Source organism: Gossypium hirsutum, chromosome D10, assembly GCF_007990345.1.
Source record: "Gossypium hirsutum isolate 1008001.06 chromosome D10, Gossypium_hirsutum_v2.1, whole genome shotgun sequence".
In the NCBI taxonomy this organism is placed as follows: Eukaryota; Viridiplantae; Streptophyta; class Magnoliopsida; order Malvales; family Malvaceae; genus Gossypium; species Gossypium hirsutum.
In genome coordinates, this window is record NC_053446.1 from 13815934 (window position 1) to 13834538 (window position 18605).

General features: G+C 35.7%; 1 protein-coding gene across 3 annotated transcripts; it reads left to right on the forward strand.

Annotated features, from left to right (window-relative positions):
- The first annotated feature begins 1070 nt into the window (after positions 1 to 1070).
- Positions 1071 to 18512, forward strand: LOC121202963 (methylmalonate-semialdehyde dehydrogenase [acylating], mitochondrial). Of its 3 annotated transcripts, XM_041103160.1 has the most exons (22): positions 1071 to 1338; positions 1560 to 1631; positions 2447 to 3005; positions 3371 to 3465; positions 3593 to 3667; positions 3750 to 3911; positions 4009 to 4087; positions 4928 to 5082; positions 5401 to 5464; positions 5959 to 6038; positions 7078 to 7143; positions 7331 to 7381; positions 7492 to 7643; positions 14785 to 14875; positions 15098 to 15178; positions 15762 to 15839; positions 15998 to 16033; positions 16128 to 16171; positions 16541 to 16619; positions 17128 to 17218; positions 17307 to 17865; positions 17953 to 18512. In XM_041103160.1, the coding sequence occupies exons 3-22, from the start codon at positions 2471 to 2473 to the stop codon at positions 18362 to 18364; spliced, it is 2985 nt and encodes a 994-aa protein (XP_040959094.1). In that variant the 5' UTR covers positions 1071 to 1338; positions 1560 to 1631; positions 2447 to 2470; the 3' UTR covers positions 18365 to 18512. The 3 variants fall into 3 exon arrangements, with proteins under 3 accessions (XP_040959094.1, XP_040959093.1, XP_040959092.1); XM_041103159.1 differs by having other exon boundaries at positions 2235 to 3005; positions 17307 to 18512; XM_041103158.1 differs by having other exon boundaries at positions 17307 to 18512.
- Positions 18513 to 18605: the final 93 nt, after the last annotated feature.

Genomic DNA, 18605 nt, shown 5'->3' on the forward strand with positions numbered 1-18605 from the left:
CTTTGAGATCAGACTTATCCTTTGCCTATAGTGTCATTGACGAAAGTAATCTATCTGTCCGCCAATAAGAAGCTTTGGAAGCAACAAAATATAACTGAATTTTCATGTGATTAAATGACTGAAGAAGCGTTCCGCTATGGTCGATTCAATAGTTTGTCCTAGCTCCCTGCAAACAAGGGAATAATGTTCGATTTGGGTAAGCTCTTTTCGAACAAGTTATTTCGGTAAAGAGGGAGACAAAGCTTTTTCACTTCAACTAATCATTGATTGCAGGTAAGCCTGAAGCTTTGAGACGGCTGATGTCGGTATTGTGTAAGGCAGGAGGTTGGGGCTTGAGCCCCCCATTATAAAATGGGAAAATGGAGGGACCTTAGAGGGAAGCCTATCAAATCAAGAAGAAGCTAAGCTTTTAGACAAGGGAGGTATAGGCTGCAAAAGATAAATTCCAGTCCTATAGCTTCTCTAGCTTGAGCAGTCAGTAGTCTTTACCTTTACAAATTTATACGTGTCAGCGAGAAAAGGTCAGCATATAGACATCATCTTGGTGGAAATTCCAACTGAGATGATTAATAATCTAGCTCGGGCTTCCTTAGTTTTCTTATTTTTTTTCTAGGTTTTGACTCAAAAGTTTGATAAAATTTTTAAATATTTTGAAGAAAAATTTTAGAATTTTTTACTTATATTTTGAAATTTTAGAAAATTTTATTTATAATTTTTATTTTTCAAAAATATTTGAACATGATTTTTAATAATTTATATTTATTTTTAAGAAGAAAAAATTAAAAAAATCAAAATGATATTTTAGCTATATTTCAAAGACTAATTATTAATTGACCATTTAAATTAACATTCCACATAATCATTTAACTTAAAATTTACCGGAGGGACTAATTTGCACTTTTAAAATGTATAAGAGCTAATTTGCCCATTTCTTAATAGAGGGGCCGAAATGCAATCCATCCCTATGTACAGGGGCTTTCCTTGTACTTTTACCAAAACCTTTTAATACAGTGCTTAAGCTAGGCCCGAGCGTTATAGTACCCGGTCCGACCCAAGGAGGGTTTAATGATAATTCATACTCTGCTAAGATCAGAACCGTTCAAACCCCAGACGCTGAAAGTGCGCGTGAAAACCAAATTCGTGAAAGTCCAGGAACACTGGTTCGGACTTGGGGGAGCTAGTAGCCTAGTATAGGAGGACAGGCGTTCCCCATATTTACCTCTCTCACAGCCCCAATCTAAAAGGCCGAAACCTTCAAATTTTCCCACTTTCCCACACTTTCTCTCAGATTATTGGGTTCCTTATTATCCTCTTTCAGAAAATAGAACAAATAAAAATGTAAGCTCATTTTTAGTGTTCTAATAACTTCTCCAGGCACTGGGTTGCTGCATTTTTTTCATTGTTCATCTCTTTTTTTTTCTTTTTATTGTTTGTGTGTGTTTATATTACTTTTCTTTATTAATCAGATCATTCTCCTCATACTTCTCTAATAATTCTTTAATTTTGCTTCTTCTTCTTCTTTTTTTTTAAATATAACCTACTCAATTTACTTGTTCTAGATTTTGAGAGGGTTTACAAGGTGCAATCTTTTACTTCCGTGAATACAATTCCCACAGTGATATTTTCGACAAGTAAGTTACTTTGCATTGTAAATTTGTTTATATTTCTTTTTGTTAATTGAATTCCCATCTTGGATTAAGATATTTGCTTCCTGTGTTGGTAACTTAAACATTTTGGTCTTTGTTTTCCCCCATGTTAATGTGTGATTTAGAGTGAATATTTAGACTGTTACTTTTCTTAATGGTAGAGTTTGTGAAAGGTTTACGAATTTAGATTTTACAACACAAAGGAAAATCTGTCAAGTGTGATATGATTGTTATGCTACAATTGTTTTAGCTCCCTGTCAGAGAAAAAGAATAATCTTGATACATGTTTCCATCAGTGGAAATATACTCTATGCACTGAGTTATGGGGCATAGTGTATTGGACAAGTGAAATGGCAGAACTCATTTCACCTTGTGATATTTCATTGCCAAATATTTGAGCTGAAAACGTATAAAATTGGCTTTTCAAAGGAATTTCCCTCCCTCCTAAAGTTTCGTGCTAGCTCTGATGTCTGGAACATAAATTTTTAAAGGTTGGACTTTGTTGTTGCTGCTACGTCAAATGAACATCTTATTGTATTATGCATGTTTTGAAGTACTTATATGTACTATTGGATTCAATATGAATAGATTGGCCAAAAGTCTTAACCAGGTGGTAAGATTGGACAGAAAGGTGGATACCGAAGTTTTCCTGTTACCACATAGTTGAAGCAAAGAAGGGAAAAGGAACTCTGTATTCTTATCTTTCATAAAAAGAAATTTAAAGAGCCTTGATAGCTTCTGTGTTTTCGTGCACTACTTGCCACCTAAATTCTTGACCTTTTGCTTTAACTGTTTTTCAGGGGTTTTCCTTCCTGCCACTGGGCATGGACACTCAAAGTCAGGCGGCTTTTAGTGGACAGAAAAAGATGCTTCCTCCACCTCCTGGAATATTTCAAGATCGTGAGGAGCTCATTAAACATGTGCGGGACTTTGGGGCTAGCCAAGGATATGTAGTGACTATTAAGAAGTCAAGGAAAGACAGAAGAGTCATCCTTGGATGTGACAGAGGAGGCATTTATCGCAATAGGCGTAAGATTGATGAAAGTAAACGCAAAAGGAAAGCATGCTCAAGACTTATAAACTGTCCTTTTGAGGCTATAGGAAAAAAGGAAGATGATTCCTGGGTTCTCACCATTAAAAATGGGGAGCATAACCATGAGCCTTTAAAAGATATGTCAGAGCATCCTTATAGTCGTCGTTTTACCGAGGAAGAAATTAGGCAAATCAAATTAATGACTGAAGCTGGTATAAAACCACGCCAAGTGCTCAAGGCTCTGAAACAAACTAATCCAGAGTTGCAGTCAACTCCAAGGCATTTGTACAACCTTAAAGCCAAGATTCGTCAAGGAAATTTATCAGGTTAGTCTCCCATTGTTATTTTTACTTTTTTGTATTTAAAGTAGAGATTTTACTTTAACCTGGCCTCTCGAATTCTGTTTGTTCATAGCTGGTTGGTATTGATTGCTTTGCAATTTATCATCCAAATGTCAGATATTACCAGGCAGGTTTGCAATCAATATTGACCCAGCTATTATAAATCTATTATAAACTGCAGCTTACCCTAGGTGGGAGCATGTCCTATCATAAATTTCATTCCATAGGGATTAGTAGGGTTTTAAATGATAAATCTATTTCTGCTCCCCCCTCAGAGAATATACTTCTGAAAATGAGTGTACATTTCATTTCTTGAGATTTTTCTTCATAGTATGAGTGTTTTCTTGCAGAGAAAAATTTTAAATCATGGAGGCCTAACAGATCCGTTCCTGTAAACTCTAATAGCAGTTCCACTGGAGAGTTGTTAAAGCAAAACAACCAACTGGTGAGTTTTGATGTGACTTTTTTGATTTCTTGTTCTCTGTATATTTTAGCATTTGTACATTTGTGTTTCTATGTGTGGTGATGTGCTCATATCTGTCCTCTATGATTGTTCTGCTATCTGTCTACAGGTAAAAGTTCCTAATTTTATTGGAGGGAAATTTGTGGATTCACTAGGGTCCATGGTCATTGACATAATAAACCCTGTAAGTGGATGACCTAACTTTGTGATTTGCTCTTTCTCACCCTTTTTGATGCATTTTTTTATATCGAAGACGTTTTAATTAGGCAACACAAGAGGTTATTTGTCAAGTTCCTTCAACCACCTATGAAGAGTTTAAAGATGCAGTTAATGCAGCCAAGCAAGCTTTTCCCTCTTGGAAGAATACACCAGTTACAGCTCGCCAGCGCATCATGTTCAAGCTCCAGGAGCTCATCCATAGAAATATTGTAGGGATTACTGAATCTGTTGTTATTCATTAATTTATTTTTTGAACTTAGTTTATTTTCATATTCAAAATCTTTGGTTATTCTCTTCCATCCTCAGGATAAGCTCGCAATGAATATTACAACGGAACAGGGCAGGACATTAAAGAGTGCCCATGGTGATGTGCTGCGTGGTTTAGGTAGTCATTGCTGATACTCTATTGACTTTGTCCCATCATTTTAAGAGATTGGTACAACCAGTATGAGGCCATTAATAACGTAATATTAGGAATTTAAAAATTCAAATAAATTTCTTATTATCTTTTCCTGGTTTTGAATTATTGTTTTATCTTATTTTTATTTTAATTGTAATCATCTATCTTTACCTCTATAAATAAATGTTTCTATTAATAAATCACGTGGAGCCATTTCATAAGTCTCCCTTTACTTCAATATGGTATCTGAGCGCATATCCTTGGATTTTCGTGTAGCTCCAACTATTTACTTTTTTTGGTTGAAACAATGCCAACTCTTGCTCACCAAAGCCAACCAGTTGGCTTTCTTAGTTACCAGCCAATCATCGGTTCATATCTTCTAGCTCTAAATGGCGAGTTTCATGCTCACAATACATCACAATTTGCATAGTCTCCAAAATCACAATATTCCCTATTTAGTTCTTTGCTGCCATAACTCATAAGAGCCCAGCTTCATAGTGTTCTCAGTGGAAAACTCCACCTTTTTCCCATAAGTGTTAGCATTTTTTTTGTCATCATTAATCCAAGATTGATGAGATTGCTGGTCTACCGGCCATCAATCTTGTGGGAGCATAATAATGTAATCTTAGGATTTGAAAGATTCAAACACATTTGTTGTTATCTTTTATCCTAGTTTTAAATTGTTGTTTTATCTTATTTCTACTTAAATGTAATCGTCTATCTTTACCTCTATAAACAGAGGTTTCTATTAATAGCCATTTCATAAACCTCCCTTACTTAAATAGCCATTAGATTTTATTTCTTTCTTTTTTCTTTTGATTGTAGAGATTGTTGAACATGCTTGTGGAGTGGCAACTCTGCAGATGGGAGAATTTGTGCCAAATGCTTCTAATGGTATTGATACATTCTGCATTAGAGAACCACTTGGCGTTTGTGCTGGGATATGTCCTTCTAACTTTCCTGCAATGATCCCTTTGTGGGTATGTTTGGTTGCTCCTTGTTTCCTTTTTTGAGCTTTGGTTCTTCATCCGGTCTAGATATCTGCTTCTGAACATTGACATGCTTCCTCTTTTTGTGTTCATATTTGCTTGGTTATGTTAAGCATTTCATTGTTCTTAAGCATTCCATGATAGAGTGATTCAGAGTCTGAGATGGGGCTGATTTGATGGTTCTCCACTGGCCTCTTCTTTATGTGCATTGTAGCTTGTCTACTTCTTAAGCTCTTCGTATTCCCATCATGTAACTTGCTTTGTGCCTCTCATTGTTTCCTTGTTATGACATTTTTCTATCTTTTGTAGATGTTTCCTATTGCAGTTACTTGTGGGAATACATTTGTTCTTAAGCCATGTGAGAAAAATCCAGGTGAACCTTTTCTATCTAGTCTGTTTTATTTTTATTTTAAATGGGGATGTGGCAGTTGAAACTTAATTTTCTGACACAGTACTGAACAAATGAAGCAACCATCCCTTTGTGTTGGCCAAACTAGATTTTAGTTAATAAGGTGGTTAAGTTCTGTGATCAGAGTAATATCTTAGGGTTCCATCTTTTGTTAAGGTTGAAGGTTTCTTCAAGTATTTACATATCAAGTGAACAAGTAAAATCTGTATTCTTACCCTTTTTATTTTTTCATTTTATCAGATATTAACATTCAAGCAGAATGTCAATGAAATAGTGACAAGATATACTCCTTAAAAATGGAAAACAGAGAAGAAGAAAGAATTGTGTACATATAGTAATGATTGGACCATGTATAATCACCTGTAATCTTGTCAAATACATTTACCATGGACATCAATCTTTCTTGCTTTTCTTAAGTGTGTTAATGATGTCAGAACCATTTTCTTTTCCTCCTTCAGGGGCTTCAACAATCCTGGCAGCACTAGTAAAGGAGGCTGGTTTACCGGATGGTGTCCTAAATATTGTTCATGGAACCGATGTATGCTTTACTTCCTAGGAGCCTTTTATTTTTTGGTTGTTAAAACTTACCATTGTAAACATTTGAGAGAACTGAATTGGACATTTAATTATGATTACATATATGTTGCAAGAGATAGTTTAGCTTCCTTGGGTAGTCATTCTGGTTGAATACTTGAATTAGGCGTTGCGATAAGGTCAAGTGTATGGCATTTACATGTCTACTCTTCTGGATGGCAATTACACATTCAGAAATTTGTAGTTCTATTTCAGGAGATAGTGCTGAGTTGGGTACTTTAAGAGAAAAAGTAGTAGAAAAGATTTCCTTCATATTCATCTTCTAAATACCTTACTGGTTCCACGTATTTATGGTGGGCCACTATCCTGTGCTTTATTTCTGTCTACTTAGCATTTTTCCTCATCCTGTTTTCAGTTAACAAGCAGCTCCTGTATCTTTTGAAGCGCAAGCCAATAATTGGATGAAGAATGAGAAGTTAAACTTTGTGTTCAAGTCATTTAGTTTTTGATCTATATTGATCTAATTTGCATCACTTATTTGAGTGTAGGTAGCTTGTGGAAGGGTCTTTTCTGTAGGTCTAGTAGGTGGTAGTCATTCATTGCCCTTTCTGTGCGCCATAGGCTTGCAGGAAGTTGCCAGGTTTAACTTTGGTTTGTCACTTTACTCTCATCAACCTCATTCCCTAGGTAGTGTTATCCTCTTAAGCAGATATGCTTTAGCTTCGTCATGTTGCATGTGCAAGTTTAAGTGCATCATTATCTCTGTTAAACATAAGTCAAGTATGGCTACTGGTTACGATTTCAAATCATATATCCCAAGAGTTCCCGGCAGCCTCTCCTACCTCAAATGGGATTTTCTTGAAAGAGATCAGAGTAGAGTGCAAGGCCCAGTTCCATCTCTACCCAAGAAACTTTGTTAACATAATCTTTTCATTCTATTTTCCCTAGCTTCTATCATCCTTTTTTCTTACTCTACTGGTGAAACTTCCAGTCATGTTTTTAATTTATCTCTGACTGGATTTCTGGTTTCTGTATATACGCAGGATATTGTCAATTATATCTGTGATGATGAGGATATAAAAGCTATATCAGTTGTTGGTTCTAACACGGTAAGTTATATCAGCAATACAGAGCCATCTAAACAATTATTTTGAGGTGAAACATTTAGGGTTTAACTTATGGTACAACTTCCAGTTTCTATGCTCACCCCCAAACGAAAGATGAAAGAAAAATTCAATTTCTGTGGCATCAATCTGTTGATTGATGTATTATACTTCATTTTTCTTCTATGTCTAGGCTGGCATACATATATATGCTAGGGCTGCTGCCGGAGGGAAACGTATTCAGGTAGATTCTCTCCATCTTGTCCTCTATGTTCCTATTTTTGCTAGACTTGATTGAAAAGATAAAATTTGCATGAAGTTAGCAGTTAACTGGTTCTTCTTTTGACTTTTTAGTCCACTATAGGTGGTAAGAATCATGTGATTATAATGTCTGATGCAAGCATAGATGCTACTTTGAATGCTCTAGTTGCTGAGGGATTTGGAGCTGCCGGGCAGGGATGCATGGGTCTAAGTACAGCTGTTTTTGTTGGAGGTTCAATGCCATGGTATTATGATTTCTTTACCTGGAACATTTGCTTTTCCAAGCTACTAAATTGAGTATAGCTTGACTGATTAGCTTGATATCTGGTTGCATTAAGTTTGTACTTCTTCTTATCTGAAGTTTTTCTTTTTATGCACATACAGGAGTCACAACCTACAATGGATGTGAATACAAATTGCTTGATATTATCCATTTTGTTGCTTCAAGAATTCCTCTTTTAAGTTTATTGAACACTTTTATGGGTTTTTTTTTTTTGATAGTTGGGGGTGGGTAATGGGGTTGCTTGGGATTGAACCCAAGCTCTTATGCCTACAACGTAATACTCTTGCCACTAGGCCAAGAGGTTGTTGGCAACACTTTTATAGGTCTTGGTAAAGAAAGAGTTGGTTGATTGATTATAGCAGATGATTAAGTTGATATAAGTGGCAAGTGGCCCCCTTTTTCTTTTTCTATATTTAAGTTCTTGTACACTCCTTTAGCCTTACATGCCAGCTAGATAAATGATAAATGGGCTTTGCACATGGCCAAAAGCATGGAAGAACCATGCCAGCTAAAGACTTATTAAACAATACTAGATATACAGTTTAATTGGCAAGACACCAGGTGAAGAATTAATGGAAAGGGTGAAGTTCTAGGGTTTGAATGTGAGACCTATGCTCTCATACTGTATTAAAAAGATTGTAGCAACTAATTATCCCTACATTTTTAGGAAATATGAAAGGATTGAACTTTTATATTGATGTCCTAAAGGGTTTTGTGTTATGTTTATGGGCTATGGATTGAGTCATTAGGTGATCCACTGGGAAACCTATTTCAATTGATAAAGCCTTACTTTTGTAGCAATTCCTACCTCAAGAAGAATCTATGATTAATAATATATGGAACTTATCGAAGGGAGCTCGTAACCTTAGATTTGTTAGGAAGAGAGAGTCTTAACCTTTACAAATTGGAATTATTTTTGTCTTATTTTATCAGTAAGAATTTTCCCTTCAAATAGCGGGTATATAGGATTTTATTCTTGTAAAATAAGAAACTAAAATTAAGGACTTTTAGTTGCAATAAAATACTTGCTAAATAATTTATTCGAATTAGGAATATTACTAAAATGAACTTATTTATCTTCTTTCCATTTTGGTTCCTTTGACTTCTTATCTTGCCCAAAGGAAACCATGACATCACTCCTCTCCTGGAAAAGAGCTTGTTTGCAAGCTCGGGATTGTTTAGTTCATGCTTTTTTTGGCTCGTTATCACTTGTAAGGATATTTCAAGTACCCTACTCTCGTCTTGGTTCTGTACCACGTCGCTAGGATCTTTTATCTTCAACCAAAATATATATATATTTTAACATTGGTGCTTGAATAAGTATGGTTTGTACAATTTTAGCAAAGTCCCTAGACTTTTTGTTCTGCCATCTCTGCACAAGTAAACTTTTTAACAAAAGGAGGGGTCACACTAATCAGACTTAAAGCTACTACTGTCACCCCGTCACGCCCAAAGTTGTTTTTAGCGATAGAAGAGGAAATTGTCGCAGCCATGTTGGTGCCTTTAGTATTCAAGCTTGTGTTTGTCAGGGTTCTTTTAGCATGCTTGTCACTCTTGCTAGCTATTGCTTCTTTTCAAAGGCCTATGCCAAATTCATTGCTTGAACAAGATTTGGGTGATTTTGTTGAAATATGTGAAACCCATATATTTTGGGATATATTTTAAAGTTGTTTAGGTAGATAAATCTTATTTAAGTAGATAAATCTTAAAATAAATCATTTGAGATATTCTAAGAATATTTTATTATATTTTAGTAGTTTATTAGAATAAAAGAATTATTTTCCTTATCTTTCAGTAGTTTATTAGAATAAGGGAATTGTTTTCTCAATTAGGTTATGACTATTTTCTCTATTTAAACTCAGTTGTTTATTTAATAAAATATAGAACAGTTTTATTAAATGCTCCCTTGAAAACTGTCATGGCATCTGAGCTAGGTTATCTCTAGTAGCACCATGGTTAAAACAACCTTTATTGAAGATAAGAGATCTAGCAATCAAATAGAGGAAGAAAGTTTTACCGTTGAAACAACTAATGAAAATTATGAAGGCCAAAATTCTCTAGAAGGGTCTCCATTCACTAAGGAACAACTAGAGTATCTACACAAGCTTTTTCAATCACCACAATTTTGGATGAATTCTTATCTTCCTAACTCATCCAATAAACCTTTTTCCTCCTTTGTCCAATCAAGTACTGATTTTTCTATTTTTTTCAGTGCCAAGCCTTGTAAAACAAACACGTAGATCGTTGATTCTGGAGCTAGTGATCACATGACTAGTAGTCTTTTTTTTTAACTTACACACCTTGTGTAGGAAACAAAAAAATCAAAGTAGCAGATGGGTTGTTCTCGGCAATAGTCGGGAAAGGCACTGTTAAAATTTCGCCTTCCTTGGTTTTACATGATGCTTTACATGTGCCAAATCTAGCTGGTAATCTCATATCGGTCAGTAAATTATCCCAGTCCTCGAATTGTCATGTTATATTTGGCTCCTCTATGTGTATATAGTCTCGGGTAGGATAATTGACAATGCCAAAGAATCTGGTGGAATTTACTTTCTTGACGACGATCATCTAAGTCAACCAACAACTACTTTATGTTTAAATTCTGCTTCTAGTTTTGATAAGGTTATGATTTGACATTATAGGCTTGAACATCTTAATTTTTACTATTTAAGATATTTGTTACTTGATCTATTTAAAAATAAAAGTCCTTCAATCATTGTGAATTTTGTGAATTGGCTAAACATCATTGGTCATTCTTCCCACCTCAAAAATATAAAGCTTTCAAACATTTTTCGTTAATTCATAGTGATGTTTGGGGACCTTCAAGAGTCTCAACTTTTTCAAGAAAATGTTGGTTTGTCACATTTATTGATGATCATACTCGCATTTGTTGGGTGTTTTTATTAAAAGATAAATCTGAAGTTAAAAATGTGTTTCAGTCTTTTTATGCTATGGTGAAAAAACAATTTGGTGTGAGAATAGAAGTACTTCGGAGTGACAATGGTGGGAAATGTTTTAGTGACCAATTAGGTGTTTTTTTAACCAAATATAGTGTAGTCTACCAAAGCTCTTGTACAAATACACCACAACAAAATGGGGTCGGAAACAGAAAAAATCGACATATTTTGGAAGTAACTAGAGCCTTGATGTTCACTAGTCAGGTACCACATTATCTTTGGGGTGAAGCCTTGTTAACAGCTACATATCTTATTAATAGAATGCCTAGTAAAACTCTATACTATAGAACTCCTTTCAGTCTCTTTAAAGATAATTTTTCTAACTCTAAATTGATCACAGATTTATCTCTCTGAGTTTTTGGGTGTAGAGTTTTTGTTCATCTTCACAACCAAGTTAAACTAGATCCTAGAGGAAAAAAATGCGTCTTTGTTGGCTATGCTTCTAATAAAAAAGGGTTACAAATGTTACGATCCAATTGATAGGAAGATTATTGTTACCGTAGATGTCACATTTGTTGAAATGCAATCTTACTTTGATTCTAATCTTCAGGGAGGGAATTATAGTAATGAAGATTCTATAATTGATTAAGAAAACACTAGGAATATACAACATAGGGATTCTAATAATGGGGAAGGTAAATTTATGATTAACATAGAAATTAATGATGTTAATGTTGTTAATGAAAAGGAGTATGAAGGTGTAGAGTCTGATCATGAGAATAAAGAACAAAAAAAGGAGTTAATTGTTTACTTAAGAAAGCGAAATCAAGAAAGTTGAATCCACCAGATTCATCACTAAGAATCCGACCCGCTCATAATTCAACCAATAAATTTTCTGATTTAGATATTCCAATTGCTAAAAGAAAAGGTGTTAGAAATGTTGTCAAATATCCCATGTCTAACTTTGTGTCCTATAAAGCCTTGTCTTCGACATTCTCAACCTTTGTTTCGTGTCTTGATACTGTGAAAATATCCAAAAATGTGAAAGATGCTTTACAAGTTCCTGAGTGGAAGGAGGCTATTTTAGAGGAGATGCGCGCTCTTGAAACAACAGGTACATGGGAAACAGTGGAATTACCTGTAGGGAAGAAAACTGTGGGCTGTAAATGGGTGTTCACAACCAAATTGAAACCTGATGGATCTTTAGATAGATACAAAGCTCGGCTGGCTCAAACATACGGGATAGATTATCTTGAAACATTTGCTCCAGTAGCCAAATTAAATTCTGTTAGAGTTCTTTTATCAATTGCTGTTAATCTTGATTGGTCCTTACAGCAGCTAAATATGAAGAATGCTTTTCTAAATAGGAAACTTGAAGAAAAAGTTTACATAGATCCTCTTCCAGGTTTTGAAGAAAAATTTGGAACTCGAGTATGTAAGCTCAGGAAATCTTTGTATGGTCTAAAGCAGTCTCCTCGAGCTTGGTTTGAACGGTTCATTGAAGTTGTTAAAAAACAAGGTTACTCACAAAAGGCAAGCTGATCACACAATATTCTATCGACACTCACAAAGAGGTAGAATAGCAGTTATTATAGTTTATGTTGATGATATCATTCTTACAAGAGATGATGTGGATGAAATAAGGCGTCTCAAGGAGCATCTAGCATTGGAGTTTGAGATCAAAGACTTAGGTCCTTTGAAATACTTTCTTGGAATGGAAGTTGCTCGATCAAAGAAGGGTCTTGTGGTTTTTCAGAAAAAATATGTGATTGATCTTTTAAAAGAGGCTGAGATGAGTGGTTGCTGCCCAGCTGACACACCAATTGATCCAAATGCAAAATTCGAAAATAAAGAAAGTCGATTAGTTGATAAAGGGCAGTACCAAAGATTAGTCGGTAAGTTAGTTTACTTATCACATACAAGACCAAGCATAGCTTTTGCAGTGAGCTTAGTGAGTCAATTTATGCACTCCCCAATGGAGGAACATGAAGAAGCAGTGTTTCGGATTCTGAGATACTTGAAGAGTTCACCTGAAAAGGGCTTATTCTTCAAGAAATCTGAACAAGGAGGAATTGAAGCTTATACAGATGCAGGCTGGGCAGGCTCAATAATAGATAAAAGATCTACATCAGGATACTATACATTTGTTTCGGGAAACCTTGTGACTTGGCAAAGCAAAAAATAAAATGTTGTAGCAAGAAGTAGTGCAGAGGCTGAGTTTAGATCAATGGCTCAAGGAATTTGTGAAATGATGTGTTTAAAAAGAATTATGGAAAAGCTGAGGAAACCAATAACTTCACCAATGAAGTTGTATTGTGATAGCAAAGCTGCCATTAGCATTGCTCACTCCCAGTCCAGCATGACAAAACTAAACATGTTGAGATTAAAGACACTTTATCAAGGAGAAGATTGAAGAAGGCCAAGTGTGCATGCCATTTGTTCCTTCAAAACAACAGATCGCTGACATACTCACCAAAGGGCTCTCTAAGACAAGCTTTGATTTTCTTGTAAGCAAGTTGGACATGATTGATATATATGCACCAACTTGAGGGAGGGTGTTAAAATATGTGAAACCTATATATTTTGGGATATATTTTAAAATTATTTAGGTAGATAAATCTTATTTAAGTAGATAAATCTAAGAATAAATAATTTAAGATATTCTAAGAATATTTTATTTTATCTTTTAGTAGTTTATTAGAATAAGGGAATTATTTTCCCAATTAGATTATGACTCTTTTCTCTATTTAAATTTAGTTGTTTAGTTAATAAAATATAGAATAGTTTAATTAAATGCTCTCTTGAAAACTTTCAGATTTTGCATCTTAGTTTCAAGCCTAACTGAATCTGTTAATCCTGCAGTAAACAAGTTGATTTGGTGGTCCACTCCACTATTCTAGCTCGTGCCAACAGCACTTGAAGTTAATGTTGATACTCGACCGTTCTAGTTTGTTTCAAGTTAACTAGTTCACTTAAAGGGTTACTGTGTAGTGATGGGCCAAACCTCAAAGTGCAGCATTCCTTGAATATCTCCCATATGAGATCCGTTTCCTCCTGGTCCATTTGATGGTACCATAATTGCGCCTCACCCTACATGTCAAAAGTCGCAAACTTACCTTTTCTATTTCCACTATCCGCTGATTGGAAAAGAATTTCTTGCATCGGTGTAGCCAAATTAACAGATTCTCCTACCCATCAAAGGTTGGAAAATTAAGCTTTATTTAGCCTGATAACACTCCAGATCCTATTGGCATTCAATTGAATGTTCTGTAATGGTTACTGCTGCCCATACTCCGTCGGACGTTTTTTTCCTCCCTGCAATTCTAGTTGAAATCAGCAAGAAGTTCCTACAATTGTAGCAACAGTAGTAGCAACTGATTCCCCATTTTTTTTACCTGATTTGTGTGACACTTGTTGCCATTTGTGACTCAGCTTCTACCATTGTTGTTTCGTGTTTGGCTTTGATACCAATTTGTTATGTTCATGGGCTATGGATTGAGTGACCGTGCATCTCTCGGGAAAACTTGCTTCGATTGATAGAGCCTCACCCTTGTAATAATTCCTACCCCGTGAAGAACCTAGGATTAATAATATATGGAACTCGTCAAAGGAAGCTCGCTGGGAAAAGAGCCTTAAACCTCTATAACTTGTAATAAATTGTCTTCTTTTATTACTAGCAATTGTCCCCTTAAATTGAGTTTACATAGGGTTTTATTCTTGGAGAATAAGAAATTACAATTTAGGACTTTTAATTGCAATAAAATACATGCTAAATAAATTATTCTATTTAGGAGTGTTACTAAAATAAACTTATTTGCCTTCTTTCCATTTTTGGCACCTTTGACTTCTTGTCTTGCCCACAAAGGGAACTTTTAACATTTTTCTTCACAAACCTAGGTAGAACTTCTATGGTAATAAACCTGGACTATAGATGTGTGTGTTCGTTATATCTTAAAAGTCTTCCAAAAATTTATCTTTTGACAAATAAACTTGGATGTAAGCAGAGTCATCTTCTTGTGAGGTGAACAATTCTATGCAGTACTTTACCTTAAAATATAACTGTCTTTTCCTCCAGTCTATGGTTTAACACACTTGGAATTAATTTTTTGTTGATAAGTAGAAATGTATGATAGTTTCTTTAATGAAATAAAACCTAATTGATGCAAATAAGATATATCAACTTGAGTGTTCTCCTGACATGCTCAGGGAAGAAGAACTTAAGCTGCGTACCAAAGCACTTAAAGTGAATGTAGGATCAGATCCTGGCGCAGATGTTGGTCCAGTGATTAGTAAAGAGGTAAAAGACCTAGCTTCAAGACTTTTCAAATTTAATCTGCATTCTCGGAGTGGACTGAAGTTTTTGGCTGACTTCTCTTTTAAATAAAAATTTCTATGGAAGTCAGAACATGCTTCAGCTGATTACTTTTGCATCTTTCTTGTATCATGCATACTTTAGATGCCACAATTATTGTTGATCGTGTCTCTACTTTTATGTCCTTTTTGCTTGTTGATCTTGCAGGTAAAGGATAAGATAAACAGATTAGTTCAATGCAGTGTTGATGCTGGTGCTAGGCTGCTTCTTGATGGGAGAAATATTGTGGTATTCATTCACTCCAGTCCTTTTCTAAGGCAATTATACTATCTTTTGGAATACTAATATTAGTCAAATGCCATCATTCTGCTTTATATGCTTGCTTTTAGGGTTAGGTCTGCTTTGTTAGATTCTCAATAAACTGCAGTATGCTGTTGCCCATCAACTAGCGACTTGAATACAACATCCATAATTAGAAACATCTTAGAATAACTGCTCATATGCCATCCTGGCCCATGTAGCAATTATGTAACCAATACCGCTAGAAGTTTGTGCATGAAGCTAAGACTTGTCAGCTTCCCTTCTGTTGATTAATTAGTGTACTTCAAGTTTTATCTTTGTTTAGATATTGCTACTGCTTTCAGACCACTTCTTGTTTTTTTGTTATTTTGTGCTTGTTTTCCTATCTGATAGTTTCCAGCTTGTATTTTTCCTGATTTTTTCTTGTAGTTCTTCTAATTGAAATATATTTATATGGAGATCCTGGACTTTGACTTAACTGGTTTCTAAAATTATTTGTTTCTTTCTCTGTTTCTAGGGAGCTGGCTTCTTTAGAATCTAACTTGAAATTTTCTTGACTCTAATGTTGCAGGTTCCTGGATATGAGAATGGGAATTTTATTGGTCCTACTATAATATGTGATGTTGCATCCAATATGGAGTGCTACAAGGTATTCTTTTTTTTTTTTTGGTTTTGTTATTGTGTGTGTGCTTCCCGTCCTTACATTCTTATGATGAATGAACTCCAACTGTTTATGATTATCAGTGGATGAAGAATTAACTCAAAGACCTTGGTATGTTCTTGACTACACTATCTTGTGTTGAGCAGGAAGAAATTTTTGGACCAGTTCTCCTTTGTATGCAGGTATTGTCATATGCTTTCACTTCAGCTTTAGGACTAAATATGTGGAATTGGTTGCTGTTTAGCTAACAGCTTTCATTTCTTCTACAACCAACAGGCCAACAGCCTAGAAGAGGCCATAACCATTGTAAACAGAAACAAGTACATAACTCTAAGTCTCTTTATCTCGTTTACGGCTTTGAATTTTCTATATCAATCTGTCATCGCATCTTTCTACTAGGGCATGATCAATCCAGGTTGCAACTGGGTATGTATATGGTGGAAATTACACTGGCTTCGTAAATTCGTTGATATATATATGTGTGTGTATAGATTATGATTACCCTTCAATTTTGACAAACTTAAGAGACATTCATGCACTTTTGGTGACCTACTGACGGGCATGTACATCTGGCTGATGTTAATTAAGGAGCAATATATGCATTTTATCATAGATAGTGAAATTCACATCTAAAGTTCTCATGACTCGTTCATATCCAACTTTTTATTCACCTTTAGCTATTTTCATAGGTCTATGAATGGAGCCTCTATATTCACATCATCTGGCTATGCTGCAAGGAAGTTTCAGAATGAAATCTTGTCTGGGCTGGTTAGTAGATCCTTTTGTTTGACATCGCAAAACAACGGCCTGTTTTTGCTGGTCTATATGCCATAAAGTTCTAACCTGCATATGTTCGCTAAGGACTTTTTGTTTAAAGTGCTTTACTCGGGAAAATCGTTGCATGAAGTGGGCCTGCATGCTTGTAACCTTAGAGATGTGTTGCGCTGAGCTCTTTTTGTGGTTCACAAATGTTCATGCCTCCTTTTTACAATGTAACTTTACGGTTCAAATTATGGTCTTGTCATGATTTAAAATTCATCTCTCTTAAAGTTGAGTCTCTTGATTTCTCATTTGTGAGAAAGAAGCTATGTTGATCTGTGTAGAGGGGCTAAACCAGTTGGTCAGAGCTTACTATTATTTTGTTACTAGTATTTTTCCAAGTAATCCAAGAAGCGTTGTAATTACAGTAAAAGACAAATCTTATTTAAGCACGTATCTTATCTATTATGACTATGAACTAATTGTGGTTGGCTAACTAGAAATGTGTATGGCTCAGGTTGGGATCAATGTTCCTGTTCCTATTCCAATGCCTTTTTCCTCTTTTAATGGACCAAAAGCATTTTTGGCCGGAGATAATAATTTTGTTGGTTGGAGCTTCTCTTCCCTTCCTCATGACTGTTAGTTGACTTGAATTCGGAAATTTGAATCTTTGTTTCTCTTGTTCATGAATTACAGGAAAGTCAGGTGTGCATTTTTACACCCAGATCAGAATGGTGGCACAGCAGTGGAGGGATTTACCGAGCGTAGGAGTGTCCTCAGGTTTGCATCTATCGTCTGAGACAGATATGACAAGCCGGGGAGTTTCTTCTGGATTGCATCCATCATCAGAGAGAGATTCACTCTACCATAGAGTTTCGCCCGCTGTGTCTCAAGAATCGGAGGGTAACTCACCAAATCACACAATGTTGCTTTCAACTTCAGAGAGGGATCTATCGAACCCAACAATCACATCTCCGCCTCCAACTGCTGATGGTGAGTGGCCAAATCATGGAGCATCTCTTGTTCTACCTCCAACATCTGAGATGGATATGGAAAACCAAGACATGTCCCGAACTATGTCACAAGGAAGAAAGAGAGACATATCAAGCCAAGGAGTGTCATCAATAACACCCTATCAATCTGAAAGAGTTTATACACAGCAATCACAATGGAAAGAATCTTCGGCACCCACCGAGAGGATTTATATACCCATAACGTCTCATAGGAATAACAATGCAGCTCCAACTGTTCAGAGGTCAGACACTGCAATAGGTTTAACTCAAGAGCGAGCATATATGCCAACATCTCATAAAAATGACGGCCTGGTTCCCGTTTCAAACAGGAACAGAAGCATTTCTCCAGCTTCCGACCAGATATACATGATGGCAGCTACTCACTTGAATGACACCATGGGTCAAAGGATTCAGAGAACTGATGCACCTATGTTCCCAACTTCTGAGCGCATATATGTACCTGCAACCCCTCACAGGTCCGACCACATGGGTTCGACCTCTCAAAGGAATGATGTTGCATTACGACCAGGCACCGAGAGTTTATACATGCCAGCAACATCTCGAAGGAATGATAACATTGCTTCAGCTTCTCACCAGGCCGATTCAATGCCTCAAAATTCTGAGAGCATGTATATGGCTCCAATCGTTCAAAGGATGTATGCTCAAAATACAATAATAACTATGGATGATTATCCTAATCAAGGACCAACTATGACTTTGCCAACCTCACATAGGATATAGGATTTATCTTTGTTTCAGTTTAGGCAACTTTGCAAACAAATCAATGTAATAACTAAAGTTTGTGAGATGTTGCATGCATCACATGGATGGTGCATGGTTTTATTTCATACTTAAAATGAGTTTCAATACAAATTAGTATTTTCCCCCAGTCGCATCTTACTGTTTGAAATAATATATTCGTTTGTTTTTGTTCGGCCATTTTTAATAGACCTAAGCAACTTGGGTAATGAAAAGAAAAACA

What these genes read in the sequence shown, in the direction of transcription:
- LOC121202963 (XM_041103159.1), top strand. Translation starts at nt 2,471, where the DNA reads ATGGACACTCAAAGTCAGGCGGCTTTTAGTGGACAGAAAAAGATGCTT. An exon ending in ATATTGTTCATGGAACCGAT is followed by an intron (nt 6,039 to 7,077) that starts GTATGCTTTACT and finishes GTATATACGCAG; the next exon opens with GATATTGTCAATTATATCTG. An exon ending in ATGAAATCTTGTCTGGGCTG is followed by an intron (nt 16,620 to 17,127) that starts GTTAGTAGATCC and finishes TGTATGGCTCAG; the next exon opens with GTTGGGATCAATGTTCCTGT.